This window comes from Drosophila navojoa, chromosome 5, assembly GCF_054131105.1.
Source record: "Drosophila navojoa isolate 15081-1374.11 chromosome 5, UAZ_NAV_1.0, whole genome shotgun sequence".
NCBI classification, from domain to species: domain Eukaryota; kingdom Metazoa; phylum Arthropoda; class Insecta; order Diptera; family Drosophilidae; genus Drosophila; species Drosophila navojoa.
This window is the reverse complement of record NC_142893.1, coordinates 13,578,146-13,605,211: the sequence shown is the minus strand read 5'-3', so window position 1 is coordinate 13,605,211 and position 27,066 is coordinate 13,578,146. Positions and strand designations below refer to the sequence as shown.

The window sequence follows — 27,066 nt, the reverse complement described above, 5'->3', positions numbered from 1 at the left end:
GTGCGTGTGTGGGTGCTAATTATTATTGAAATATCAGTTGCTTGTAGGGTTCAGGGGATCTCGTAGTCGAGCAGTCTCGACTAGAGCTTTCTTACTTGTTATTAAATACACATTGATAACATCAATAAATATAAAATATGTTAACTTATTTATAAAATCAAATCACATAATTTAATGTTTTTCTTTAAATTTCATAAAATTCTCTTTAAAAATCACAGCTAATTAATCCATGTTTAACACCTAAATTTTGCTTAGATAAAAGTTAGTTAAATTCTAATTGCTTGGTGGACATTTAACGAGCATATTGTTCATATCTGTGTGCGATACATATATATATATTTAGTAGATATATATATATACTATAAAAGCGCCATTTCTATATTATAATTCATTTTCAATTCGAATTGCCTTTTAGGCTAAATTTTGACTAGCGAAAATTGTATAATTGAAAATAATATAAAATAAATACAACGAAAATTGCAATAAAATATCAGCAATCGAGTCGCTTCTTCACGCAAAAAAAATCGGCACTATCGATGATATTCACATTGTCCGTATGCAGATTGCGAAGTGTGCGCACGTCCGCCAAGCGTTCCTCGATATCCGTATACATGCGACGGCAGCGATAGATGGACAATGTCTCCAGGCATTCACAGTTCACAATTATAGAGTCGATCGTGTGATCTGTCAACTGGCTGCAGCCGCTGATGTCCAGCGAGCGCAGCCGTCGCAGCCTCTCCGTAATGATCTTAATGCCCTGATCGCTGATGTTATAGCAGTCGGATAGATCGAGTACCTCAATCGCTGGGCAGTTGTTAACTAAGGCTTCTATCCCCAGCAGTGAGATCTGCTGGCAATTCGAGAGCAACAGCTTGCTGAGCTCAATGTGCTTGAGGCCATATTTCAGGGAGACATCGCTGATTTTATTGCAGCCGCGCAGATTGAGCGACCGTAGTCCGCGCAGCTCTTGTATATTGTGGCCTTCGAAATCCTCGTCGTTGATCAGATTCATCTCGTAGGCCGCAAACATTGCCTGCTTACGTTTCGCATCCCGCACAATCTCCTCCTCCGCCTTGCTTCGCAACGATATCTTGATCGACTGCAACGAGCCGCTGAATCCATCGGACGGTGGGTAGGTGTTTCCTATAGCAGAGCTGCGATTCAGTTCTAGCTTAGCTATATTGATGCCAGTCAAGGCGGCATCTGTTAGCTAAAAGAAAATAATAATCATCAGTCAAATAAATGTATAGGAACTCATTACAGATGCTCCACTCACCCGACAACAGCTTTCGAGCGATAGCTCTCTCAGCCAGCATAGTTGTTGGATTATGAGCTGCATTACCTCATCTGTGACAGCGTTGACGCAATGATTGAGATGAAGTGAGCGTAGAGCGTGCAGATTCCTGGCTATTGACTTGATGGACTCCTCACAGATGGTCAGATAAGAGACGTTCAGCTCCTCGAGGACATTATTCTCTGTACTAGCAATGCCCTCTATTATTCCATTGCTATTGATGCCATCACAATTGGATATATCCAGCAGTCTCAATCGAGACAAATTGCGTAAACTTGCGGCGCCTGTATTCGAGATGCCGGCACATGCATTGATCTTCAGTTCCTGCAACAGGGGATTTGCCTGAACAATTACCGCCACGCAATCATCATTCAGGCACAGCGTCGACGACAGATCCAGAACTCTCAGTTGAGCTTGAGTGTAGAGAAAGCTGCGTATGGTTGAGGTATTCAGTTGTCTGCAGCCCGCCAAATAGAGACGTCGCAACTGCAGCCCGGGCTGAGCCTGTTCGTCGACCTTGCTCAACTCAATGAGAGCCATCAGCGAGTGGCCGATGAGAGTGTGACTGAAGTTGAGAGTGTGCAGCACTCTTCGCTGCTGGCTGATCACATTTTGTATGTATTTGAATGTCAGCACCGATTCACTGGGCGTGCTGGGCTCGTTTGGATAGAAGCGTCGATAGATGGCGTTGTGAAAGGAGATCTGACAGCCGGACATATTCAGCAATTCCAAATTGGGCATTAGGGCTGTTAATCTCTGTACTATAGCATCCGTTAGATATTGATTTTTGCATATAGTCAATTCTCTGATGCTAGCCAAATGTGCCGGTATCTCATTCAAGTCAATCGAATTGCTATCCAAAAACGAGGCGGACATGAACAAAGGCAAACAGACTGTCACGGAAAGGACTTGCAAATGGGGCAACAAGCTCAAGATGCCATAGAATTGTTTGTCATTCAGATCGACATTATCCAGGCTCAAGGAGTGCGCCGACTCGCCGATGAATGTCATCAGCTCCTGCACCTGGCCCAGCGTCACATCCTCGAACAGAAAGTGGCGAAATCGTCGTTCACATCGCATCAAATCCAACGCAGGACTATGTTGATCCGATAAAACAGTCTTCGAGAAGCGTACGCGGGTGCGTGCGATGAATTCAGTATGATATAGAGCACTTCGCCAACGTTGACAGGTCGTGCCAGCTGCCAACAAATCCGAATAGCCCAGATATTTATATATATGCAGAACAATCTATATCAAATATCAAAATCATTTATTCTGTCAGCTGACTTTCGGTCACGAGTAACAGAAAACTACTGTTAAAACAATGGGCTTACCTCTAGGGGCAGATCACTATAGCTATATGGGCAATAGTCCAAGGACGTCATTCTATAAGTATATATAAATATAAATATATAATTTTTAATTCTAAACTCCAAGCCCCAATAAACTAACTTTTAGTTCAACTAGACCAGCACTAAACCAACTAGAACTATTAGGCAATGTGACCGTTTAGTATATTGTACAAAAATACCACGCGTCATCATTGGTGGTATTCCTAGACGAAATTTGTAACTTTTAGCGGGTGTCGCTACAACTCGTTTTAAGAATTCACCTAAAAAAATGAAAAAGGTAAATACAAAATTGTAGAATTTAAAACGCACGAAAAGTACATAAATTATATATATTCAAAAGTTCTACTACTCCAAAACAGTATTTTTTTAAGCACAGCTGTTTTTACTGCTTTCGCAGTATATTTTCTTTTATTGCTGAGGCCACACTTTGTCTATGACATCAGTTTTAGCTTTGCTGTCCAATTTTGATTTGGAAAACTTTCTGCAAACTTGCGCAAAATAGCAACTAGTCAATAAACTGTCGAAGATAAGAAAGCGCAGTGCCCAACATAATGGCCGATCCAAAATTTCAAAACCTTCCCGGCATTGTAAGCTACAAACTTGAGGAATTACTCATAGCTTTTACATACATACATATTTTATATATGTATTTTCTTTAGGCTTATGACCAACCGGATGTTTTTGAGACTCCCGACGATCCGGAGGTTGACACGTCTGATTACTATGAAGAGGAGCCGGAAAACGAGGCTATTGAGCGATTGCACATCTCGCCAAGCATCGCCCACAAGCGTTTTAGCAATGCAACGCTTGAAGGAAACGTCGACTTCACGGATCGAATTGGACGTCGCTTGTGCCGGGGCTACGATGTTCGAGGCGGGGAATATGAGCTGGTGGGCCTAGGTGAAAAGGAGACGCCAGTGCAAAAATGTCAACGCTTGCAAATTGAAATGAACGAACTGCTCGATGAAGTGGCCGCTTTACAAGTAGATCGAAAGATTGCCGACGAAGAAAAGAAGTCCTATGATGCAGTCGCTACAGTGATAAGCACAGCCAAGAGAGTATTGGATACGCTGAAGCTTGAGCAAGTGCTGGGCAAAGAGCAAACCCCCAATGACAAGCAAGTAAAAGCACTGGTCGCACAAGTCGAGGAATTTAAGCAATCGGGTGTGCTAACGGCTCTGCCCACACCTGGTACGGATTTGGCAGCGACAGCACGCATAGCGAATCTCGAACAGCGTCTGCATCAGCTGGAAAAGGCTGTAGGTGCTCATCCCGAGAAACTCAGTCGCCTCACTGCCGTTACTAACACATCCAATGTGCTCGAGGCGGTGCGGCATTTGAGCACCAAGGCTGCTCTCCTCCAACCCGACAAACTGGATGCGATTGAGCAACGCCTGACTACATTAACTGGCAAAATGGATGCAATTGCCGAGAAGTCCAGCGGCAGCACACAGGACGCCAAGCGTGACCAGAAGGTTGCAGAGCTCTACGACCTGGCCAAACGTACCGAGCCAGTTGTTGAGATGTTGCCACATGTTATTGAAAGAATGCAAGCACTCGAAGCTTTGCATAAATATGGTAAGAAATATATGTGAATACAATATTGTCTCGATATAAAATTTTATCATTTTCCCTTTGCAGCTAACAATTTTGCTAAGATTATAGCGGAAATAGAGCAAAAACAGGGCACTATTACCACCAGTTTGGTCAATAATAAGGAGCTTTTACATTCTGTGCAGGAAACATTTGCTCAAAATTTGGAAACAATCATTGCTAAAGTCGCTAAAGTTGAGCAAAGAGTTGCGGCTGTAACAAATGCTAAATAAATAAGCTCGATATAATAAACATATGTAGCACACATCTATCATTATAAAATTATATATGATATATATTTATTTGTATCAATAAAGCAAACGCTTCAAATTTACATTTAAAACGAAACGATTGTTTACTTTAGAATAACACACACACATACTCGTACAGATCACACACTCGCAGTCATTAAGTATAACAATCGATTCATCGATATTTATTTGTTTGCTTATCGCAAATTCGTGTGGACCTCGGTACCTGCTTTCGATAGCCGCATATCGATTGTGCCACAGCTTATAGTTCTTAAAACGGATTGGAAAAACCTATTTATATAAAAATAAATATAAATCATTTATACATATTGTTTTTATTTAACAATAAAAATACAAATAAAAGAGCTGCGTAAGTTGACAAATATAATCAGTACACATTTACATAATGTGGCATGCTCCAGCAGTTGGCCACGCCAATGTTTTTTGAAGAAGAAAAAAGTGATGACGAGGCGCGCTCCAATTGGACGTCCCATCACAATTCGCTTTAAATTTCATTAAGTTAATGTAAACGAGTTTGTACTTGCAGAGCACAACTACAATGAAAATCAAAGAGCTGCAAAAGACGGTGAACATTGCCTGGTCGCCAGCGCAGCAACAACAAATATTGTTAGCTGCCGGCACAGCGGCTCAGCAGTTCGATTCAAATACAAATGCTACATTAGAGATCTATTCGCCGAGCATTGGTGATGCTAGCTATGATTTGGAGCTCAAAGCTAGTGTGCCCAGCGACTACAAGTAAGCACCTGATATGTAAATATATCTCAATTAATTAATTAAAATATCCCTTCTTAGATTTCAAAAGCTGATTTGGAGTCCTCATGCTACGCATGCAAATGGATTGATTGTGGGTGGCTGTGAGGCAGGCCACATCAATGTCTATTCGGCTGCCAAGATGCTGGCCAACGAGGAGTCATTGGTCGCAAGGCAGGACAAGCACACGGGCGCAGTTAGTGGCTTAGACTTTAATCCATTTCTAAACAATTTGTTGGCTTCGTGTGCGTCTGAATCGGAGATTTACATTTGGGATTTGAACAACCCAGTTACTCCACTCAATCCGGGAGCTAAAACACAACCACTGGAGGATGTGAAGAATGTCGCTTGGAATCGGCAAGTGCAACATATCTTGGCATCAGTGTTCAGCACTCGTTGTGTCATTTGGGACTTGCGCAAGAGTCAGCAGATCATCAAGTTGTCCGATACTCAGTCAAGGGTTAGATGGCATGCCATTGAATGGCACCCGGAGGTGGCCACCCAGGTCTGGCTGGCCTCGGAAGACGACCAGGCGCCGGTGGTGCAGCTGTGGGATTTGCGTTATGCCACCGCTCCGACGAAAACCTATCAGATTCACGACCGTGGAGTTTTGGGCATGTCCTGGTGCTTGCAGGACACCGACTTGATGGTCTCTTGTGGCAAGGATAATCGCATCTACTGCTGGAATCCCAATACTAAGATACCTGAAGGCGAAATCCTTTCAGAGGTGGCCACCACAGCCTCTTGGTATTCAGATGTGCAGTTCTGTCCACGCAATCCAGCGTTAATAGCCAGCGCCAGTTTGGAAGGTGCTGTTTCAATATACTCCCTCAATGGTGGCACACACCAGCTGGTGCAGACATCGGAGAAGATTGCCGACTCTTTCCCAGGCATGGATCAATTTGCTCAAGCTCCGCTGCCTCAGCAGGCGACGCAAGTTGTCTACCATGATTTGTCGCGCGCACCCAAGTGGATGAAACGCCCATGCGGTGTGTCCTTTGGTGTGAGTATAACTGAGGATCTGTTTTATTGTATCCAACTAATTGGAGTTTCAATTACAGTTTGGTGGAAAGTTAGTTAGCTTCAATAATTTATCGAAGACGGTGACGGTATCCCAATTGACCACTGAGCCCGAACTCGTGGAACGTGCCAATGCTCTGGAAGCGTCCCTGGCTGAGGCTGACTATGCCGAGTATTGCAGGCAACGAGCAGACAAGTCTGTCGATCAGCATGGCCGCTACATTTGGTACTTCATCAAAGCAAACTTTGAATTGAACCCAAAGGAAGAAATGCTCAACCTGTTAGGTAAACACGTCATTCACACCGAAATGACATAATTCTCATATGGCTCTCATTTCAGCCTACAATAAGGAGGACATCGATGGCAAATTTACCAAGTACATCAAAGAACCCGAAGAGAGCAACTCACAGTCTGACGTGGATACGCTCACGACTCGCATATCAACCCTTACACATGTGAGTTTCCTTTCTCTATTGTCAGCTCTTATCTCTCTGCGAGCATATAAACATATTATTTCTTGTCCCATATTACGTTATCAATATCTGGGCATTGCTTCAGTTCTGTTCATCTTGCGTCTTGTATATTCCACTGATAACCAAGTATTTTTTTTTTGTCATGCTTGCCCAACATTCGGTTGCTTTGTAGAGCGATTCATCTGAGGTTGAATGCGATCAAAGCACCAACTCAAGCACCGATAATTCGGTAAGAAATTCGATGCGCAAGAAATTCATTAACAAAATCTCACTCTCAATTATTGCTAATGACGATTACACTCAAGTTAGTAGAAAAATTAATTTATATACAATTCTTTAGCAAACGAACGACAATAAAACTCCATTTGATGGCTCGATCGATCAGCAGACCTTGAATGATTATGGAACTGCAGCCAGACCGCAATTTAAGATTCCCAGCGGCGATCGTAAGTGAATACACTCTATTTTTATATATATAGAGATTTATTAAATCATTTACTTTGCAGATACCGACAGCTTGATTACGGAGGCCATACTCACCGGCAATGTGGAGGCAGCTGTCGAGCTCTGCCTGGAGGCGCAGCGTATACCAGAGGCTTTGATCATCGCCTCGACAGCGGGCATTGAGACTCTGACACGCACGCAGACACGTTATTTGCTGCAGCAAAAGAATGAATTGTCGAATGTCATCTCGGCCTTGGTCACGCGCGATTGGCTTGACTTTGTCAATCGCTGCACCGTGGACTCTTGGAAGGAAGCACTGGTTGCTGCCCTCAAGCATAGCGAGCGCAAAGTGGTGGACATATGCGAGAGACTGGGCGATCGCCTATTAAACGAGTCCAGCAGCAGCAGCATCGAGCTGACACGCAATGCCATGCTGTGCTATATCTGTGCCGGCAGCATTGACAAACTGGTGACTGCCTGGTATCAGCTGAAGCAACTGGAGCAACAGAATCAGAACTACAAGTTGAATACGAACGAGCTGCAGGAGTTGGCCGAAGTGGTGATGCTGCTGACCAAGTCATTGGAACAGCAGGGAATTGCTGTGGACCTAGCCGGCAGATTTGCAGGCTTCATATCGGAGTACAGTGGACTGCTCGCCTCCCAGGGCGCTCTGACCGCTGCTCTGCAGTATATAACCACATTGAGCAGAGCTAATGCGGATAGCGAGGAATTGAATGAGCTGCGTGAACGTATCAGCAAAGCGGTTAGTGTGGATCAGGTGCAGCCTACAGCAGCAGCAACGGCAGCTCCTATGGGCTATATGCGCCAAATGGAGCCTCGTGGCTCCTTCTCAAACCCAGCGAATTCAATGCTCTATAATCCATACAATCCAAACGCTGCTGCGACAAATGGCAGCTGGCAACAACCAGCAGCACCGCCGGCTCCGGCCCCCTTCCAGCCAGCTCAGCCACCCACACAGATATTCAATCCGCCTCAAATGAAAGCTGAACCGCTAACGCATCCGCCGCGACCACTTAGCAATGCCAGCTCCTCAAGTGGAGCTCCGCATGCTGCAGCTACACCAGCAACAGGACTTCACTCGCGATCTAAATACGTTCTGGATCCTTCGGTGGCGGCATCAAACAATCCCTATGGCATGGCCTACAATACAGTACCAGCTCCAGCAGCTATTCCCGTCTCGCAGCCGGCTCCAGTGCCGCTGATAAATAATAGCAGCGCCTTCAACACCAATCCTCTATCTTCGGCTCAGCAATATAATCCGACTCCATTCACTGGGGCCCCACAAAATAATTACCTACCAGGTGTTGCACCCATTGAGACAATGCCGCCTGCCGCTGCACCGCCACCATTGGTGCAGAATATACAACGTAATCCAACTCCTCCACCCGGCTGGAATGATCCACCAGCCTTGAAATCCTCCCGAGTGGTAAGTACTGCAATTTATATATGTTAATATACATATATGGTATATCCACGGTGAACTCTTCGATTTTAGCCCAAGCCACGACCAGCAACAGAATCTGCTGCAGCCCCCATATTGCATCCATTATACGGCAGCGATCCCAATCAAAATCAGAGCAGCTATATGGATCCTAATCAATATCAGGTATTATTTTGGTTATACTAGTACCCATATCCAATGCAGGGTATATTTACCTGTATTTTTCATTTTATCAAGCGTAGCCAAGCACTAATTATTTCTCTTATTCCTTAGCAGGGTGCTCCACCTTCTGCTACTTCGTTCTACAATCCTGCTGTCAATAATAATCCACAGGCTTTTCCGCCACAGCAACAGCAGCAAATGAATTTCCAGCCATCGGCGGTGCCTAATCAACAACAATCACAACCGCAACAATTCTGGCCTGGGCAGCCACAACAACAGCAATCGTTCGGCTATACCGAGCAACCAGCTCCGGTACAGGAACAGCGTCAGCCAGAACCCGTTAAGGAGAAGCCTCCACTGCCAGAGGAGTATATTTATTTGCAAACCGTTTTGGAGGAACTGAAAAACCAATGCTTGAGCGCAACTAATGATGCGGTAAGTAGACTACAAATTGTTCCTAGACCAATTTTATTAATCAGATTAATGCTCAACAGCGTACCAAACGAAAATTTGTGGATGTAGTGAAACGCCTGGAAAATCTCTATGATTGCTTGCGCTACGAACGGGTAAGCAAACAGATAATGTTTTATGTTACGTTTTTAATCACACAAAATAATTGTACTTTATCTTTTCAACAGCTCACATCAGGAACGGTGCAACAACTGAATCAAATTGTGCAGTTCATACAAATAGCCGATTATAATAATGCCCTTGCGGTGCACCAGCGCATCGCCTTTGGCACGGACTTTGCTCAGTGTGCTGGCTTCATGCAGGGCCTGAAAGTCTTGCTACAGTCGGCATCGGAAATGAACCTGGTTCTGCGCTAAATCAAATTCACCATTATATATGTTTGTTCTCTAATTTCATTTTGTGTGTACTTCTCGGCTTTTAGTTGATGCAGTTATAATTATTATATGGTACTAAAAACAATTTCAAAACAAATTAAAAAATTATATAAAAATATACACTATATATATTATAATAAAGAAAAAATTCGGTTTTTTTTACAATAGCTTTGGCTGATTGCGTATGTTATCCAAGTCCAGCATGGGCTCCTGGCTCCTGGCCTGCGGCGATGATATTATAAGCTGATGATGATCGTAGCCCATTTGTTCTTCGGGCAGAAGACGATATTTCTTGAGATATTTATAGGAAGCATTAGACATATTATTCGGACTCTGGTTGAAATTGTCAATGGCGCGCAATGGGGTTCCATTTGAAACGACCTCGTTCCCAGGCTTGGGTGAAACATGCAAATCGTCCATTAATTCGTTGATTTGTCGTTGTGGCAAATACTTCAGGGCCAGCTCGTTCATAACCAATGTTTTGTCCGTGTTCGATTTGACAGGCAAAGCGGGCGATTGTTTACTCTGTGGCGTATTACAGCGATATCCGGTGGACTGGGCTATTGGAGGTGCAGTACGTGGCGACTGGAATTGTGGCAAAGCTCTAGCCGGCAGCTCCTCCTCTTCGACTATATAATCGTGAATAATGGGTGTAGTGCGCTTGACCATTGGAACATTGCCTAAGATTCGTTATATATATATTAGATATCTAGTCTATGATCACCTGTATTAAAAACTTACTTTTGGGTGGACCAAGAAGCACGCACTGAGAGCCAGTTTCTTTGAAGGTCTTTGCGCTTGGCAGTTGCTGTTGTTGCTGCTGCTGCGCCAGGGACTCGCAGAGGCGTCTTAATTGCTGTTGCTCCTGGCGCATAGTTTCCAATAGTGTCAGTATTTCTTTAATATCACTCTTATCTATTGAGTTGCCAGATTCTGGCCTGTGATCCTTGACAGCTGATACAGGTTCTGCTTCTGTTTGTGTGCTGGCACAAATCGTAAGTACATCAGTTGCAGTTGCAGTTGCATTGGAGTTGGACGAGCGAGGGGTAGACACCAGCTCATCTGGGGCATACGTTTCGCGTGGATAGTGTGAGGCAGCAGATGCTGCATATCCTCGATTTAGATTGCTAGCCTGCTGCGCATCGAAGGCGCGACTGCGCGGTAGAAAGTTATACTCATTTCCGCCAACAACCCCACTGATTGCTACAGCTGTGGCAGCGGGTGGAGTGGCTGGGCCTAATTCAGTTGACACCACCGGAGAAAAGTTGACACGAGGCAACACTTGCTTCTTCCACGACGCGAAAGTTGCAGGGCGTTGTTGCTGTACCTGAGCTTGCTGTTGTTGTTGCTGAATTTGAGCTTGTTGCTGCGGCGGCTGCTGCCCGAACAATATCGAAACTTCAGGCACCGTCGGCTTAACAATCTCATCAGTATGGCCCAAAGGTATAGGTGCACTTGGTCTGGGAGCCGCTCGTGGCAGCATATCTTCTGTTTCAAACATTTTTAATTCTTATTGAAATTGAATTCGGGCGCGACAGAATTTGCGCTGCCCAAGCGAACAGGGCTGCTATTAACCAGGGCTGGGTACACGAGAAATTTAACGAATTGTAAGAGCCCTGATAGCCGTGTCTTTAAAAGAATACCAGAATCAGACGATATTTGTTGTTCTTTTTTACTTGATGTAAGTAGCAGGCTAGTATTTACTCTAAGTCTCTCATGTAGTCTTTCATCTAATAGCTGAACGATCACAAACTTCACTTCAAAGTATTGCACCGCACGACTGATCTTCCCAGGCCTAGACGACTGAAGAAAAGCTGTAGCTGCTCCATTATATAGGGCGACACTAACAGGCTTAGACACACTGACGCTAAGGCGCTCTCAAATGTTGAGCCCTTTGCTTTCAGTGGTCGATGCAGCCTCTCTTTGAGTGACCAATGGGAACACGCTCTGCTCTGCATTTAATGATCTTCTGCAATCCCTTGCTCTTGTTAGACAAAGAGATAGATATACAGACAGAACCACCTAATGTTTTTGCTACAAGAGAAACATATACTCATTTTCAAATAAATTCAGGCGCGAACTTTGTGATTTCACAAACAAGCAGAGCGGTTATCTACCAGGGCTAACGATATGTTAAATTCGACAATTTGTCTTACTGCTACAGCCCTAGCAGCTGTGTCATAGAGCTGTCATAGAAAAGAAAATATTGAGAGAAATACAAACATTCAGAAGTAAAAAATTTTAATAATTTAATAATATAGCTAGTATGCCATTATTGGAGAACATTGATGCCATGCCTGTAAACACGCCACCTGCGCCAACGACAGAAACAAACAATGCACCCCAGGACCCACCCGTACGTGAGATCACACAAACGGATCACCTAAATAAACGCTTGTTGAAATCGTTGCTGGACTCGATGAAATCCACAACAGAACCGGAGGAGTCAACTGAAACGGAGTCCAGCAATAGTGACTTCGATGATTGAATATTCTATATATATATACATTTAATAATTAAGTCAATGTTTGGTCATTATTTAACTACAACTAATAAAATGATATCTATTTGATCTTTTAAATACGACGGCGCTTGCTGCTTTGCATGGGTGGAGGTGTGGTTGATGGGCTTATAGATTCGTTTGACATCGAGCCACGAGTTCGTTTTGCAGGTCTTTTCGGCAAATCCGAGAGTTTCGCCGGCATCTTCTTTTCGCTGTCTTTCGATTGAACCACTGGATGTTTAGTGCCTGAAATTCGACCGATATAGAATTATACAAAAATAGAATTTACAATTGGTTTACGTGACTTACTTTTACTATTGCTATCAGTAGCTGCAGGTGGGACCGGGGCCCCAGTGGAAGCCGGTGCATCTGTGTTTTCTTCAACTGCGTTAGTTCCAATCGTCTTTTTATTTACGAATGTGGCGTAATCCTGTTCCGGCAAACAAAACTCACGCTCCTCATTGGGAAATGGCAAGCCTTCAAGATCATCGAGCTCTTTTAATTTGTACATTGTACTTAAATGTCTCCAGATTATGTCGCTGGGCATTTCACGGTTAAGCGATTTTGAAAGGCGTTCCGAAATGCAAGACATGTAGAAATGTTTATTTATACCCACGGGTCGCAGACCTTCCATGGCGTGGAAGAGCTGCAACTCCTCTTCAGCGGACCATTCGTCCTTCGCCATCATCATTGCACTAAAGTCGGGCATCGAGGGATGGATGCGTGTACGTGCTTGCACTCACATGTAGTATACCGATATTTTCTTAGCACGCAATCGATATCGAATAGCGGCTACACGCAGCAAACTTCACGTTTCATTGGTTTGGGTGTGTATCTTTTTGTTCGAGTCAAACGAACTTGGACCCATTTTTCGGAAACTTAAAAAAAGAATTGACATAAAGCTGGTAAATGTTGTAAAAATTTCGTTATTAAATTGTAGTTGTGCTTGTGTGTGTTCTATTAACCAAAACTGTTAGTTTTAAGCCAAGATGGACGTGTATATGTAGTCATATGTATGCATGTATGTGTGCCTATAAATTTTGCATATCAAATAAAATCAATTCGAAAGATTGAGAAAAAAACAAAATATACTATATTTAAATGTGAAGCCCTATAAATGCAATCAACCAGTCATCGCGCTGTGGTGTTATGGTGAAAATGATATCATATATAAGCAATAAAGTTATATTAACATAAGGGAATTATTATATTTACATACATGCATACATACATACATACGTGTGCACTTGGATGTGAACGTGAACTTGGAACTAAATAACCTATTTAACGAACAACTACAACTTTGTTAAAAGCTATCTAACACAATTCTCTCTAGACCTCATACTTCTTTTCAAGCTGTCCAACTTCCTGTGTATATGTACTCAATGTCGTGCCCACTGTCCGTGCCAATTTTAAAAATTAAAAAACCTATTTTAAAACAATATATTTTTTTGGCATTTGCTCTGTTTTTTCTTACTACATTTACAGCGCGACCCCTCCATTCATCCAAAAATAAGAAAAAATATATACATAAAATAAAAGCAATCAAGACAATTTCGAAAACCTCACAAGCAGCTAAATAAGCACACAATCACCAACTACACTTACTGTATTGTATTTGCATATCGTATCTGAGAACATTTTCAACCATAGGCCTATCCGAGACAGCCGTGATGGACGTAATGTCATCTTCCCTACAACAGCAGCGCATTGTCGTTGAACAGCTACGCCGGGAGGCTGCGATCGATAGGCAATCCGTGTCGGTATCGTGCGATAAAATGAAGAAGTATATATCGGAGCATGAGCAGGAGGATTATCTATTGACTGGCTTCACCAGTCAGAAGGTAAACCCATTCCGTGAGAAGTCGTCGTGCACTGCTCTTTAAGCAGGGCTTTTTGGATGGATCGACGGATGATTTATGTATTTCGTTTTTAAGTTCTTTATAAAACACAAGCACCCAAATTAAATCAGATAAATAAACTTGAACAATAACAAAAGTTGACACCACCAGCTAAACATGAATATTTATAGAACACACCAACAACAAGAAATTACAAATACATATTACAAAAGCAATATTTTTAGCAAAACACAACATTAAAAGGGTCTATTAAATACCTATAAAAAGTAACAAAACAAACAACATAACAGCAATTGAAATTTCAAACTCTTCAAAGGATATAAACCTTGGCATTTATTCGGAAAATATCAGCAGAAACCTTCTTTATCTATATATGCATAGAAATATATATAGTGAAGCATCCAGTGTACACGAACATCCCAACTTGAAGGACAATTAAAGTGCGGACTATATAGCAACAACTACCTATGAAATCTATATCTAAATAATATATATAAATATAACACTTCAAATATATTTATTAAATCATAGTACAACACACAAATAAATGAATCACAAACCAAAAATTCGAAACACTCATTTTTTCGCCCACTTATTTAAAAGCTAATCTGTTCACGTTGTTAAGCATACTCGAATTACGTAGTATGTTATAATCAAGATGAAATGAATATTATAATTAGCCTTTACAAGTCCCAGCTAAGCGGATTCAACAAACTATATATGATTACTTTAAAAGCTTTAAAATCAGGCAAGCAACCTAGATCAGCTTTAGTGAGTTTAATTATCCAACGTTTTTATTAGCAAAACAATATTACAGCAACAAATCGTTGCAATAACGCAATATATAAATGCAAAAATATATATATTAATATATATCTAAAATGTAGTCTTTCGTCTTTTTGATTATTAACAGGCAATTCATGCCACTATTTTATAATGCAATAATGAATGATAATTTATATAAATTTAAATTTTTGATCTCTATGAAACTCGCAAATGATGTCGAAAATTGTTTCTTCAATATTCAATTTTTCCAAATCAAATTTTAAGTATGTGTGATTCTACTATAAAATTGAGCCAAAAAGTAAGAAATGCACTCAGATTACTTGCATTCAGTACTTGTTTTAAGTAATAACTTTGTTGACTTTGCAAAAACGTCTGTTATCGAATAAAACTATCAATTGATTTGTCCACGGTTGAGCCTATATTTTTGTAAAGGATTAACAAACCGAAACGTAATTGGCATGAATGGCAAAGCATATATATATTAAGCTGAGTTATTTTTCTACACTCTAAATGGTAATGGGCATATTTGTAGGGTATTGGAATGTGACAAAACGGTTCTTCCTGATAGAAGGAAACATTCAGATTTCCATATTCATCAAATTGCATTTCACCAGTGGAGCATCATTCAAAGTTCCATACTCCTCAAATTCACCATAGTAAATGCAGCCATGTATTATTTGAACATAAACGCTGCATTGAAACTTCCATATTCACCAAATACCATTTGAAATCAAATAAATAAATAAATTCAATATTAAGATAATATGGATTTGCTTTGTCGACAAAGATATTACAAATTAATAATTTATAGGTTCTTCCATTAATGTATTTAAGCAAAATATTAGCAATTGGGGTCACACGTTATTCAAAAGGAAAGAGATATCATTCTCGATCGCTTCAAATAGATTTTGAACTCTGTTCTGCTGTCGTGAGCATTCAGCAGAAAATTGTTCAAAATTGAATTTAAATTCCCCACTCGAAGAGCGGAAGGTTTTCCAAACTTTTAATACCAAAACTGCAGTTGGGTTAAAAGTGAATTTTCAGAAATAAAAAATAATAATGAAAGAACAATTTTAGATTCATTGATTGTTTCATATGAATATCGCATTTCTAAAGCCTTAATTTAATTTGTTCATGAATAAAAAAGAATTCAAGTTTGCTGGGAAACAAAGCAAAAAATATCCAATGGAGCACGGATAGTTTTTGTTTTGTTTTCCACTTCACAAACATTGAATCTTAAAATTAATATTTACAACTGTTAAAAAGAAAAACAAGTCAAAGTTACAAGAAATTTATTGAATATATATAATAGCACGAATACCCTAGAAAAATGAGATAACACTTTAAAAACTTTATTAACTTCAATCTTTGAAAACAACAACGATATCGTATTTTATTCGAACCAAAACAAATATTCAATTGTATCTGATATAAGTATGCAATGTACTCCAAAAAAATCAACAAATAATCGTTTGCTTGAATTCCAAAAATAAAAAGCTTAGATGAGTTATCTAGCGGAGACAAAAAACACTTAAACTGTCTTTGATTTCAGTGTTACCAAAATGAAAGCCTTTATAATATAAGCCATTATAATAATATAAAAACTATATATATAATTTAATTCCGTGCATTCAAATAAATATATTTGATGCCTTAGGTTACTTCAACTATTTTTTTTTTATATATAAAAACAAATACATTTTTTCCGTTAAAGTTTTAGTTTATTAATACAAAGAAGCTGTGTGAGTGTGTTGCATTTTGTTGTTTTTGTATGTGTGTGTGTGGGATTTGTTAATGAAATTTATAATTTCAAATGTGTGCCTACAAAAATACATGTAAGAGCATTTATTATTTGCCACTAAAATAATGAAGTTATAGATTTCAGCGAAACTTGAAATTTTTGTAAGGTTTTCAATTTGGATGACGATTTAACTCTCATCATCGCTGCCAGCAGCTTGTCTTGGTTTAGGTCCACCAGCTCGCTTGGCCATGATGATCTGATCCACTTTCAAAATGGTTGTAGCAGCGCCCACAGCATACTTGAGACCCCAGAATTTGGCTTGATACAGATCGAAGAGCTTCGCTTCAACAGCATCGATGGTGGTTGCTTTTTCAGCTTCGATATCGAAGCCAATGTTCTTGCCATTCTCGGAATTGTGCGCCAGATAGAGTTGATTCACAATATCTGTGCCATTAGAGCCGGAGTTTTCGGCCAGAGCTTTGGGGAAGACTTCCAAGGCGTTAGCAAACTTGCGCACTGCATATTGATCGAGTCCAGGCAAAGTGTCCGCATAAGCAGCCAACTGTGTGGCCAATTCGATTTCAGTAGCGCCCGCACCTGGCAGATAGCGTCCATCACGTGTCAGACATTTGAAATTGTTGACGCCATCATCCATGGCGCGCTCAATGTCATCCATGAAGTTATCTGTAGCGCCACGAATGACAATTGTAGAAACGCGTGAATCCTTGCCTTCATTTCTAGAAAATATAAAACATACTTATTAAATATTTTTAATTTCACAATGGGCATAAGCAATGGTTACCTGAATGCCACAATTGTGGTATCGCCCAGCTCCTCGATGCACACCTTATCACAATAGCCCAACTCTTCCTGGCTAGGAGTTGTAATCCTTGGCAGCACTGTGGCATTCACGGTACGGCTCAAGCGACGCAAATCGAATTTGGAATTCAAGCGAACAGCCATCAAACCATATTTATTTAGGAAATGCAAGGCCATATCTCCAACCTTACCACCAGAAACGACAACCTTAACACCTGTATCGGCAATGGCCTTGATTTGGTTCTCCAGCAAACTTTCCTCTCCAGAAGAGAAGTTCAATAGCTCATCGGCTGATTTGATCAGCACTGTGCCCTTTGTCTCCGTTTGAATGATATCGACTGGACAGGAGAAAATTACAATTTTCGCCTTTTCGGCAGAGGTGACATCACCCTCAACAAAGCGCTTGAAGACCATGCCGCGCACAACCTCTGAAGCACCCAATCCACTGCCCAAGATCTTACAGATGCGTATGTTGTCTACATTGAAGGTGCCCTCATCGGGCAATATGGAAACGCACGCCTTGCTAACCAAATCAGTGAGGAAATCCTCCTGGCCGTACTGCTTCGACATAATGGCCGAACGAATCACCTCCTTTACTTTGTCAACATTGCGATAGTCTTCAATTTTGTGACAGACTAGAGTTGGCAGTATCTCTAAAGACTTATTCAATGCCTTCTCATAGCCATCGGCAATTTCCGCTGTGGTTATGCCCAGTCGAAGCAGTTCCTCCGCCGACTCGAGCAGCGCACCAGCCAATACAACAACAAAGTTCGTGCCATCACCCACCTCGGCATCTTGCATTTGACTGGCCATTACAATCAGCTTGGCAGCCGGATGCTCAACATCCAGCTCCCGAATAATGGTGCCCGCATCGCTGGTCACGAACTGTTTCTCGATGTGATTGATGATCATTTTGTTCATGCCATTTGGGCCGTAGGCGGAGCGCATTGTCTGTGAGAACTCCTTGCAGGCAGTGATGTTGCGATAGACTGCCTCCTCCAGACCACTGTACATCTACAAAAATTGCATACATCATGTCATTAATGCATTGTAAATGAACATCTGCGATGACTAATCACGCGCTTGGAAAAAACACACCGGCGGTTTTTATTATTTCAATTTCAATGAAATCAAGTATAATTTCTTAATTTTCATATGTATTTCACTTACCCGGGCGCCATCCTTTAACATTTGCGCCACTCCCGGTGCTTTTGGTACAGATAAAGCCATTTTTATTCACAGATATTCAACAAAACTCGAAAAGCAGCTAAAGCAAGTCAATCAGTCAAGGCAGTACGCTTAACCTCAAAGTGTAGTCAACGAAGTTTCTCGATTGCACACTGGTTCTTTAAAAACAAAAATACTGATTTCATGCATTCGATAATACTGAAAAGGTATTTCTGTGCGTTAATCGATAAGACAGATTTAAAATCTATTAATATTAAGGATCTTAAATGATGAATATAACTTATATAAAGGCTTGTTCAGTTTTTGTTTACGATTAAATATTTGATTTCAATTCCAATGTAACCGTAATCTACAATCTCATATGATATTATATGCTCTTGCATCGCATAAACATACGCATGCCTTTGCGCGTTTGTATTTATTAAGTATTTTGTTGGGGAAATATACATACTAAGAAAAATATCAACACACTTGGTCGTTTTTAATGTTTTGTTAACGAACACTGGATCTGGTGTTTTCTGTTCCAAACGATTTGAAGCGATGTCGCTGGTCAAGAAGCACGTGTTGGGATTCTCATCAAATGGTGGGAAACTGTTTGCAGTAATTGATGAACAGGGCACCCTACGAGTATGGGACACCGAGGCGAATGCATTAAAGCAGGAATTCACACCAAACTTACACTTATCCGGCAATTGCACGGCGCTCACATGGATATCAATAAATGCACCGCGTTCAAAGAAGTCACGGAAATCGCAACCACTAGACGATTCCACACCTATCGGTGAACATTACATAGCACTTGGCACGTCTAAGGGAACAGTTGTGCTCTTTTCGGTGGCAGAGGGAAAGGTATTATGAATACTTTCATTAATTTGTATGAGTATCAACTCATTACCTTAAATTTCTTTGTAGATTGTCCGAGTTTTCAAAGGCGATAAACACGATGGAGCAGTCTCATCCATTACCTACGACAATGATGGACATCTTTATACTGTGGGCTCAGACTGCAAAGCAATGGAGTGGTCCGTAGCCAACGAACGCTGCATTCGCCAATGGTTGGTTGGACCCGAGAAACCATTGTATGTTGCGATTCTGCCAAAAAGTCGAACTCTGGCCGTTGCCTCACGGCAGCTGAAAGTTTATGATATAGACAAGAAGGAGCTGGTGGAAACATTCACCGGACATTCAGGCGAAATTAATGCAATCAACAGCTTTGAATGCGGCGACAATGAATATGTAATAACAACGGCCAGAATGGAGCGTGTTATTTCCTTCTGGAAAATTGATAGAAAAGGCAGAAACAAGGCTTCGGTATGCACGCTCCTAATGGAGGATGTGGCACACAGTTTGGCGTGCGAAGTGCGCGATGATGGACAATTGCGTATAGCGAGTGTGACACGCAATGGCAACATTCACATCTACTTGCTCAACGCGGAAAGGTGAGTGTTCCCCATTTATAGTATCTTTGTCTCATATTTATGAATTGTTGTTTACAGCATCTCTGCTGAGAAATATATCAAGCCAAAGGTCTCGTTGCAAATCGCTTCGGATGGTGCTAACACAGTGGAGCCGATTCATGCCATCGCCGCTCATTTTGTCAAAGATGCTCAACGCTCAGAAGAGATACTCTTCGGCTATGGAAGTCGACGCCTGCTGCAATTCGAGCGCTACACTCCAAACTATGCTGAGAAACTGAATGTTATCGTTCGCGCCGAGCCGAAGAAGCTGTTCGCCAAGAATAAGCGGAGTGAGCAGGGAACAGAAGCTGCGCTGAAGGCTCAAGTACCAATTGTGAGCCACAATGAGGTGGAGTACAATAGCGCCTTGCCCTTGTCGAATAAGAAGGTACGGAACGATGTGCCCATGGAGGCACGGCTGCAGAATTTGTCGCTCCAGGCAATGAAGTTGCCGGACGGCAAACTGCAAAGTCAGAGCAAGACGCAGCTGTTGATGCAGGCTCTGCACAGCCAGGATCAAAAGTAAGCTACGGAGCTTTAGTTTAATTCATTACACCCATATTTATTTTCCTTGAAGCATGTTGCGAACCGTATTGGCCTCAGACGATGAGAAGACAGTGCAACTAACAATTGATCGCTTACCTCTTGAGTATATAGGCCCGCTAATCAACGAGCTGTCCAAATTGCTACAAGGCAAGGCTGCGAGGTGAGTAATGGAATGTTAATTATATTATTAAATGTAAATGTCATGTATGTAAATATTTGATTTCAGTGTAAAATGTGCTCTGCGCTGGTTGCAAACCTTGGCTACAACTCATACGAGTATCATGATGTCCGAGGATAAAGAAGAACTGCGTGATAAGCTGGGCATTTGCCTAGGCATTGCGGAGCAACGTCTACTTTGCATTACGGAAGCCATGCAGTAAGTCCTACAATCGAATCCCATTATCCAAATATGTCGATGCTATAGACGTTCTAGTCCTTAAGAGAACTATAGAAGAGAAAAAGTGCTGTCTATGCCATCTAATAATTATAAATATTAAGCTAATTAACATATTAACATTTAGCAGAGAACCGAGGTATATCTGTCCGTATGTCTGTCTGTATATCCGTCTCTCTGTCTCTCTGTCTGTATGCAGGAGTTTTCATTTGGTACTTATATTTGAGTAAAACGAAGCTAGAGAGCTTGCAGCAGCAGCGCGTGTTCCCATTGGCCAGTTAATGAGCGACTGCAACGATCCCTAACTGGCGTCGGCCTCAAAATTTGAGCGTATTAGTGCTGAGAGAAAGTCGCCCTATATAAAGGGCGACAGCTGCAGCATTTCTTCAGTCGCCCAGGGCTAGTGAGCGTGTTTGGTCGATCAAAGCTCCAATGGAACGGCGCCTACTCAGCGTCGGCCTCAACATTTGAGCGCATTAGGGCTGAGTGAAAGGCGCCCTATATAAAGGGCGACAGCAGCAGCATTTCTTCAGTCGCCCAGGCCCAGTAAGAGAGCGTGTTTTCATTGGTGGATCAAAGCTCAACTGCAACGGCGCCTACTCAGCGTCGGCCTCAACATTTGAGCGCTTTAGGGCTGAAAGAAAGGCGCTCTATATAAAGGGCGACAGCAGCAGCATTTCTTCAGTCGCCCAGGCCTGGTGGGGGTCAGTTGTGCAGTGAAGTAAAGTGAAGTGAAGTGAATTCTATGCGCGTTCAGCTAAGCATCAAAGACTTGGAAGAAATACTTGGAGGAAAGTCGAAGAAGAAATTCTTACAGCAAATACTTAGAAGAAATTCTTTAGGGAAAACACTTGGAAGAAATTCTTAGAGGAAAACACTTAGAAGAAATTCTTAGAAGAAAACACTTAGAAGAAATTTTTAAAGGAAATACTGAGAAGAAATTCGTACAGGAAATCCTTAGAAGAAATACCTAGAGGAAAGAATTGGCAGAAGTTCTTATATAAAGGACTTGGAATAAAGGTAATAAAGGGAAAGGCTCAGAAGAGATATTAGAGGAAAAACTTAGAACAAATTTGTCGTTACAATCTGTCTGTAGATCTCCCCATATCGCTCTCAATCCCAACTCAGTTACAATAACTACATTTTCTGAGAAAAATTGTGATATATGTATGTGTATATTCAACATTCTTTCTTGTCAGCAATATTATTCTTTGGCTTGTCGGTGGTACCATGACGACACTCACAGATCTCCGCATAGAAACTTAGCTTGTTATGCAAGATGGTGTCAATGTAAAATCTTTGAAATGTATTTGTTGGAATCGCCCGGTCACCCACAGCATAATATAGCGTGCGAAATCCTTCGAAACGATATGTAATCATCACTGGATAATAACTCTGCATGATACTCGACACAGTAATGATGAATCGAATCTTGGCCACGGCCAAGGGATTGGGACAGCGTTGTGTGGGCCGCGAGAAGTGAGCGTCGACAAAGTAAATGGAGCCCTTCAGAGGCACATGGTGCTGTCGATTATTTGTGAGGACAACACATTTAGTATTTGGCGACAAATGCCATTTGGCGATAAAGTCCCGAATAACAGCCAACACATTGCTATACTCAAAGTCACTGATTTTCAGCCACTGCTGCACGAAATCACTTGACGGCTCACTTAAGTTCATTGAGGGTGTATTCGGTCCCATCATGTCAAAGTAATTGTAAAATTCCGCCGGGTACTTGTAGCAAAATAGCCCACGCGGATCAGATTCGATTATTTTAATAGCTGCACAGATGGTTGCGTCAATCATATCGTAAACGACTTGAATATCTGCATGATCACCCAGCGGCATGTTACACTGGGCAACGGACTTCATCAACTCATCCGCTTCGGGAGCCCTAGTGTTTTGTGCAGAATCGCGGCTATTTGATGACATATTGCCAGTTGATTTTATAATTTCACTAAAATTAACAATTAAAGAGAAATGCTGAAATAGCAGTAGATAATTTTGTGGTATTCGCTAACTACGGAGTTTTAGAAATATGATACTAATGTTCCTTAACAATAGTTTATTGTGATTTTCAATTGCTTAATATTGTATAAATTTTGTTGTATTTTAGAGTTTCTGGTCGAGTCAACTTGATTATAAGTCAAATGAAACGGAATGCGAGCAATGATTTGAATTCTCAAAATGCTCTAATCATAGATGAGGATCCAGGTAATATTATTTTTTAATATTTATGTGAATTCTGTTAATAATAAATATAAATCAATCTGTAGAAAATGCCACGCAAACGGGCGAAAAGGATTGGAGTGATTTGGAGGAAGAGGAGGAGGATGACACCAATCAAAACAACGATTTAGATGATGATCTAATGGAGGCCGATGATGATTTAGCAGCTGATGAGGAGGATCTTATAGAAACACAGAATTCATCTGACGACGATGATAATGATGCAGAGGGCACAGACACAGACAGAGACACAGATGCGTCGGGGGGTTAAATAATATCAAATTTCCCTTCTCCTGCCCAGAAATAAATAAAATACAAAAGCTTTTGTTTCAAATACATTTGATGCTTTAAATATTATGCACTCTTCTTTTTTTTTTAACTGTTTTACATGTAATTTAGCTACATTCAACAACAACATATATACCTGTGTAATATAATATAACTACCGAAAGTGAGATAATTCGCCAATTTGTAAACAAAATGCGTCTTTATAATTCCAATATGCATGCAAATATAGTATAGTTTGAATTTTGTGCCTAAGAACAGAATTTCAAAGCGCGAGTATATAAATAAGTAAAAGACGTAACTGTCAATTTAGAGATGCGCGCGATTTACTTCCAGTTGGCTTTGATGAAATTGATTAAGCCATTTGTGGAGCTATCATGGCTGGTGACCTCTTCACAGTTGTCCAGCTCTGGCTCAATGGCCTTGGCCAGCTGTTTGCCCAACTCGACGCCCCATTGATCGAACGAGTTGATGTCCCAAATGATGCCCTGCACAAAGATCTTGTGCTCATAGAGGGCTGCAAAGTAAATTAGGTAAACGTTATTGTAATGAACATTTAGATTTATTTACAGTCAACTTACCAATCAATGCACCTAAAGTGAAGGGTGAGACTTTCTTGACCACAATCGAGTTGGTCGGGCGGTTGCCAACGAAGACCTTATGGGGCAACAAGTTTTCCAGCTCGTTACCGCACAGGCCCGCCTTGGAGAGCTCGCCCTTGGCCTCATCGGCAGTCTTGCCCATCATAAGGGCCTCCGTTTGAGCTAGGAAATTCGAGAGCAATATCTTGTGATGCTTGCCACCGGCAATGGGGTTGTGCGTCTGTGCTGGTGCGATGAAATCGCACGGAATCAAGCGTGTGCCCTGATGTATGAGCTGATAGAAGGCATGTTGGCCATTGGTGCCTGGCTCGCCCCAAACAATTGGACCCGTATTATAGCCGACTTTCTTGCCCGATTTGCTGACAAATTTGCCATTGCTCTCCATATCGCCCTGTTGGAAATATGCGGCAAATCGATGCATATACTGATCGTATGGCAGTAGAGCGTGCGTCTCGGCATTATAAAAATTGGAATACCAAATGCCAAGCAGAGCCAGAATAACGGGTGCCTGCGAAATGTGCAAATTGCATTATGTTAATTTATATTTAATTACATGTCAACGAATCGCTTCACTTACATTTTTCGCCAGTGGTGCGGTGCGGAAATGATTATCCATATAGTATGCACCCTCGAGCAGCTGTTCAAAGTTCTCAAAGCCAATAGACAAGCAAATGGATAAGCCAATGGCAGACCAGAGAGAGTAGCGTCCGCCCACCCAATCCCAGAAGCCGAACATGTTAGCGCTGTCGATACCGAACGCGGTTACCTTTTCCTTGTTTGTAGACAGGGCAACGAAATGTTTGGCCACCGAATCCTCCTATAAATCGAATTACGTTAATTAATCACTGACATTATCTCTCAAAGATTTGGTAAACTCACATCCTTGGCATGCTCCAGCAACCAGGTCTTGGCCGAAGTGGCATTTGTGATCGTCTCTTGTGTGGTAAAGGTCTTGGACGCAATGATGAACAGCGTTGTCTCATAGTTGACCTTTTTCAGTACCTCCGCCATGTGGGTGCCATCGATGTTCGATACGAAATGCGAGTGCAAGCCCTTGCCATAGGGCTTCAGCGCTTCGGTGACCATGAGTGGACCCAAATCGGAGCCACCGATGCCAATGTTGACCACATCGGTGATTTGTTTGCCGGTGCAGCCTCGCCAAACGCCAGAGATGACCTTGTTGGTGAACTCCTTCATATGCGCCAGCTCAGCGCGTACATCAGGCATCACATCCTTACCATCAAGGAGCACCGATTCCCCACCGCGATTACGCAAGGCCGTATGCAAAACAGCACGATTTTCGGTTATATTGATGTGCTGTCCGCCGAACATGGCATCCCGTGCCGCCTCAACGCGTCGCACCTTCGCCAACTCCAGCAGCAGAGGCCATACTTCCTCATTCACACGATTCTTTGAATAATCCAGCAGAATTTCACCATCGTTGGGCGTTGACAATCGCAAACTAAATTGACCAAAAGCAAATAAAATAGAATTGATTATTAATTGATGGAAAGTAATTTATTTGACCTTAACCAAGTTTGAATTGATATTGGGATATGGCATTGAAAAAAGCGAAAGTTGAATTGGAAATACACTAGCAAATATTAAAGTAATATTAATTGTAATATTCGACGATTATTATGAAATACTTCATTAAATATGTACGTATGTATATTGATTCTTCTTTGTAAAATCAGTAATGAACATATTGTTTTGGAAAATAGTTTTAAAACGTGGAAAATACAAAATACAAACTATTCGCAATACTGAGGTTATATTAATTAGCAATAAATATATGTACATACAAAAATATAAATACACATATATACTATATACAATCTTCGGCATATCAACAACAAATTTAATGACGATATCATAATACTCCTGCAAGGGTATAAAAGTCATTGCTGTGACCTTAAGCAAGGACAAAGATAATTTGATAACTTGACGTAAATAAGAATTATATATTATTAGATTACCAAAAACGTTATAACATTATTGCTTATCAAATCCTAATTTCGAATAATTATCCAACACTTTTCTTATCCCAAAACCCAAAGCTCAGCGATTTGACCGCCCAATTAATACATTCAAATAAATGTGTGTATAACATACAGATATACGCACACACGGAAGTCCGAAATGTACTTGCATCGGCATTCATTCATTTTATTTATGTATAGATAACCGTAAGAACTCACCTGTATTTTGAGAAGCGTTTAGGATCGTTGATGAACAGGTCCTTAATGATGAGCTCCTTGTTATGCAGATCATAGTATTCCTGGAGTTTCTTGAAAATCGGCTCTTGATTAAGCGGGGGCAGGGTACCAGCCATTTTCCTTTCGAAGGTTTTGTTAACACAAGTTGACACAAACAAATACAAAATTCAACTGCACAAGCAAAAGAGATAACACTTTACTTAAATGTGATTAAAACTGAGTCGATTTCACAGCTGCACAACTTTTTTGATAATCGGTATTGGGCAGCACGGCCCACAGCGTAACTCCACAAAAGCGCCGTTGTTATACTAATTGCCGATATGGTACCGCACTGGTAGTCCTTTTTACCCACCCGCCAGCTGCTGGAAATGTGTGCAACTTCAATGTCAAATGAAAAACAAGTTGCAGAGTTGCCACGCTGTCAATACATATACGGTGCCAAAGTAAAAGAGCCAATTGAATTTGTGAAACTGTTCAAATTTGAATTTTATTGCATTCAATATATATCAAAAGATTGAAAAATATTAGTTCATTTTTATATAAAATAGAAAATAGAACATTTTTGATATTTGTGTTCTATAAAAATGTGGCAGCTCTGTGACTAGAAAGCTGCCAGTTGAAGCATTTAAAATTTGGTTGATAAAACTTAAATATTTGAAGAAAAGCTATTACGCTTCTCAAAATAAGTAATGGTAATTCTTATAAATATACTGATTTAATTTTATATGTTGTTTGATAGCTGTACAACCATTTTTCTTAAAAGAATC

The 27,066-nt window shown here is 41.2% G+C and overlaps 11 protein-coding genes across 14 annotated transcripts; 5 read left to right on the top strand and 6 right to left on the bottom strand.

Moving 5' to 3' along the window:
- Positions 1–95: 95 nt before the first annotated feature.
- Positions 96–2,807, bottom strand: LOC108653392 (uncharacterized). The gene is made up of 3 exons (XM_018103850.3): positions 2,629–2,807; positions 1,277–2,542; positions 96–1,210 (listed from the first exon to the last, which is right to left on the bottom strand). The coding sequence occupies exons 1-3, from the start codon at positions 2,677–2,679 to the stop codon at positions 491–493; spliced, it is 2,037 nt and encodes a 678-aa protein (XP_017959339.1). The 5' UTR covers positions 2,680–2,807; the 3' UTR covers positions 96–490.
- Positions 2,808–3,046: 239 nt separating this feature from the next.
- On the top strand, positions 3,047–4,573 carry DCTN2-p50 (dynactin subunit 2). Its single transcript, XM_018103861.3, has 3 exons — positions 3,047–3,233; positions 3,306–4,224; positions 4,288–4,573. Exons 1-3 carry the CDS (start codon positions 3,198–3,200, stop codon positions 4,470–4,472), a joined length of 1,140 nt encoding a protein of 379 aa, XP_017959350.1. The 5' UTR covers positions 3,047–3,197; the 3' UTR covers positions 4,473–4,573.
- Positions 4,574–4,701: 128 nt separating this feature from the next.
- Positions 4,702–10,305, top strand: Sec31 (COPII coat complex component secretory 31). Of its 3 annotated transcripts, none has more exons than XM_018103839.3 (12): positions 4,702–4,860; positions 5,038–5,246; positions 5,304–6,264; positions 6,323–6,566; positions 6,622–6,737; positions 6,928–6,984; positions 7,096–7,201; positions 7,262–8,646; positions 8,716–8,826; positions 8,938–9,258; positions 9,318–9,389; positions 9,462–10,305. In XM_018103839.3, the coding sequence occupies exons 2-12, from the start codon at positions 5,050–5,052 to the stop codon at positions 9,648–9,650; spliced, it is 3,759 nt and encodes a 1,252-aa protein (XP_017959328.1). In that variant the 5' UTR covers positions 4,702–4,860; positions 5,038–5,049; the 3' UTR covers positions 9,651–10,305. The 3 variants fall into 3 exon arrangements, with proteins under 3 accessions (XP_017959328.1, XP_017959327.1, XP_017959329.1); XM_018103838.3 differs by having other exon boundaries at positions 8,935–9,258; XM_018103840.3 differs by lacking the exon at positions 6,928–6,984 and having other exon boundaries at positions 8,935–9,258.
- On the bottom strand, positions 9,673–11,277 carry ana2 (anastral spindle 2). The gene is made up of 2 exons (XM_018103860.3): positions 10,410–11,277; positions 9,673–10,348 (listed from the first exon to the last, which is right to left on the bottom strand). The coding sequence occupies exons 1-2, from the start codon at positions 11,167–11,169 to the stop codon at positions 9,828–9,830; spliced, it is 1,281 nt and encodes a 426-aa protein (XP_017959349.1). The 5' UTR covers positions 11,170–11,277; the 3' UTR covers positions 9,673–9,827.
- Positions 11,278–11,800: 523 nt separating this feature from the next.
- Positions 11,801–12,249, top strand: LOC108653412 (uncharacterized). The gene has a single exon (XM_018103874.3). The coding sequence runs from the start codon at positions 11,935–11,937 to the stop codon at positions 12,154–12,156; it is 222 nt and encodes a 73-aa protein (XP_017959363.1). The 5' UTR covers positions 11,801–11,934; the 3' UTR covers positions 12,157–12,249.
- On the bottom strand, positions 12,167–12,880 carry MrgBP (MRG/MORF4L binding protein). The gene is made up of 2 exons (XM_018103871.3): positions 12,481–12,880; positions 12,167–12,417 (listed from the first exon to the last, which is right to left on the bottom strand). The coding sequence occupies exons 1-2, from the start codon at positions 12,878–12,880 to the stop codon at positions 12,245–12,247; spliced, it is 573 nt and encodes a 190-aa protein (XP_017959360.1). The 3' UTR covers positions 12,167–12,244.
- Positions 12,881–13,844: 964 nt separating this feature from the next.
- Positions 13,845–14,839, top strand: Ggamma1 (guanine nucleotide-binding protein subunit gamma-1). Its single transcript, XM_089262289.1, has one exon. The coding sequence runs from the start codon at positions 13,845–13,847 to the stop codon at positions 14,055–14,057; it is 213 nt and encodes a 70-aa protein (XP_089118415.1). The 3' UTR covers positions 14,058–14,839.
- Positions 14,840–16,527: 1,688 nt separating this feature from the next.
- CCT8 (chaperonin containing TCP1 subunit 8) lies at positions 16,528–18,726 on the bottom strand. Its single transcript, XM_018103856.3, has 3 exons — positions 18,550–18,726; positions 17,363–18,393; positions 16,528–17,297 (listed from the first exon to the last, which is right to left on the bottom strand). Exons 1-3 carry the CDS (start codon positions 18,607–18,609, stop codon positions 16,748–16,750), a joined length of 1,641 nt encoding a protein of 546 aa, XP_017959345.1. The 5' UTR covers positions 18,610–18,726; the 3' UTR covers positions 16,528–16,747.
- A 305-nt stretch (positions 18,727–19,031) lies between these two features.
- On the top strand, positions 19,032–23,529 carry LOC108652786 (WD repeat-containing protein 43). The gene is made up of 7 exons (XM_018102982.3): positions 19,032–19,416; positions 19,480–20,006; positions 20,064–20,546; positions 20,602–20,730; positions 20,797–20,946; positions 23,081–23,178; positions 23,241–23,529. The coding sequence occupies exons 1-7, from the start codon at positions 19,108–19,110 to the stop codon at positions 23,462–23,464; spliced, it is 1,920 nt and encodes a 639-aa protein (XP_017958471.1). The 5' UTR covers positions 19,032–19,107; the 3' UTR covers positions 23,465–23,529.
- On the bottom strand, positions 22,124–22,911 carry LOC108653408 (uncharacterized). The gene has a single exon (XM_018103870.3). It carries the CDS (start codon positions 22,894–22,896, stop codon positions 22,144–22,146), a length of 753 nt encoding a protein of 250 aa, XP_017959359.1. The 5' UTR covers positions 22,897–22,911; the 3' UTR covers positions 22,124–22,143.
- A 28-nt stretch (positions 23,530–23,557) lies between the features above and the next one.
- On the bottom strand, positions 23,558–26,826 carry Pgi (glucose-6-phosphate isomerase). 2 transcript variants are annotated; one of them, XM_089262288.1, is made up of 6 exons: positions 26,652–26,826; positions 26,282–26,470; positions 24,960–25,542; positions 24,658–24,897; positions 24,060–24,588; positions 23,558–23,995 (listed from the first exon to the last, which is right to left on the bottom strand). In XM_089262288.1, the coding sequence occupies exons 2-6, from the start codon at positions 26,413–26,415 to the stop codon at positions 23,805–23,807; spliced, it is 1,677 nt and encodes a 558-aa protein (XP_089118414.1). In that variant the 5' UTR covers positions 26,416–26,470; positions 26,652–26,826; the 3' UTR covers positions 23,558–23,804. The 2 variants fall into 2 exon arrangements, with proteins under 2 accessions (XP_089118414.1, XP_017959344.1); XM_018103855.3 differs by having other exon boundaries at positions 26,282–26,825.
- Positions 26,827–27,066: the final 240 nt, after the last annotated feature.

Coding starts and splice junctions, on each gene's coding strand:
- LOC108653392 (XM_018103850.3), bottom strand. CDS start 2,679: ATGACGTCCTTGGACTATTGCCCATATAGCTATAGTGATCTGCCCCTA. Junction 2,543..2,628: donor ATAGTGATCTGCCCCTAGAG/GTAAGCCCATTG, acceptor TATTTGATATAG/ATTGTTCTGCATATATATAA. Junction 1,211..1,276: donor CGCTCGAAAGCTGTTGTCGG/GTGAGTGGAGCA, acceptor ATTTTCTTTTAG/CTAACAGATGCCGCCTTGAC.
- DCTN2-p50 (XM_018103861.3), top strand. CDS start 3,198: ATGGCCGATCCAAAATTTCAAAACCTTCCCGGCATT. Junction 3,234..3,305: donor TTCAAAACCTTCCCGGCATT/GTAAGCTACAAA, acceptor TATTTTCTTTAG/GCTTATGACCAACCGGATGT. Junction 4,225..4,287: donor CGAAGCTTTGCATAAATATG/GTAAGAAATATA, acceptor TTCCCTTTGCAG/CTAACAATTTTGCTAAGATT.
- Sec31 (XM_018103838.3), top strand. CDS start 5,050: ATGAAAATCAAAGAGCTGCAAAAGACGGTGAACATTGCCTGGTCGCCA. Junction 6,985..7,095: donor ACTCAAGCACCGATAATTCG/GTAAGAAATTCG, acceptor ACAATTCTTTAG/CAAACGAACGACAATAAAAC. Junction 9,259..9,317: donor TGAGCGCAACTAATGATGCG/GTAAGTAGACTA, acceptor AATGCTCAACAG/CGTACCAAACGAAAATTTGT.
- ana2 (XM_018103860.3), bottom strand. CDS start 11,169: ATGTTTGAAACAGAAGATATGCTGCCACGAGCGGCTCCCAGACCAAGT. Junction 10,349..10,409: donor GCTTCTTGGTCCACCCAAAA/GTAAGTTTTTAA, acceptor AACGAATCTTAG/GCAATGTTCCAATGGTCAAG.
- LOC108653412 (XM_018103874.3), top strand. CDS start 11,935: ATGCCATTATTGGAGAACATTGATGCCATGCCTGTAAACACGCCACCT.
- MrgBP (XM_018103871.3), bottom strand. CDS start 12,880: ATGCCCGACTTTAGTGCAATGATGATGGCGAAGGACGAATGGTCCGCT. Junction 12,418..12,480: donor TACTGATAGCAATAGTAAAA/GTAAGTCACGTA, acceptor GTCGAATTTCAG/GCACTAAACATCCAGTGGTT.
- Ggamma1 (XM_089262289.1), top strand. CDS start 13,845: ATGGACGTAATGTCATCTTCCCTACAACAGCAGCGCATTGTCGTTGAA.
- CCT8 (XM_018103856.3), bottom strand. CDS start 18,609: ATGGCTTTATCTGTACCAAAAGCACCGGGAGTGGCGCAAATGTTAAAG. Junction 18,394..18,549: donor TGTTAAAGGATGGCGCCCGG/GTAAGTGAAATA, acceptor CAATTTTTGTAG/ATGTACAGTGGTCTGGAGGA. Junction 17,298..17,362: donor ACCACAATTGTGGCATTCAG/GTAACCATTGCT, acceptor TATATTTTCTAG/AAATGAAGGCAAGGATTCAC.
- LOC108652786 (XM_018102982.3), top strand. CDS start 19,108: ATGTCGCTGGTCAAGAAGCACGTGTTGGGATTCTCATCAAATGGTGGG. Junction 19,417..19,479: donor TTTCGGTGGCAGAGGGAAAG/GTATTATGAATA, acceptor ATTTCTTTGTAG/ATTGTCCGAGTTTTCAAAGG. Junction 20,007..20,063: donor TACTTGCTCAACGCGGAAAG/GTGAGTGTTCCC, acceptor TGTTGTTTACAG/CATCTCTGCTGAGAAATATA.
- LOC108653408 (XM_018103870.3), bottom strand. CDS start 22,896: ATGTCATCAAATAGCCGCGATTCTGCACAAAACACTAGGGCTCCCGAA.
- Pgi (XM_089262288.1), bottom strand. CDS start 26,415: ATGGCTGGTACCCTGCCCCCGCTTAATCAAGAGCCGATTTTCAAGAAA. Junction 24,589..24,657: donor CCGCACCACTGGCGAAAAAT/GTAAGTGAAGCG, acceptor CACATTTCGCAG/GCACCCGTTATTCTGGCTCT. Junction 23,996..24,059: donor CACTTTAGGTGCATTGATTG/GTAAGTTGACTG, acceptor TTTACTTTGCAG/CCCTCTATGAGCACAAGATC.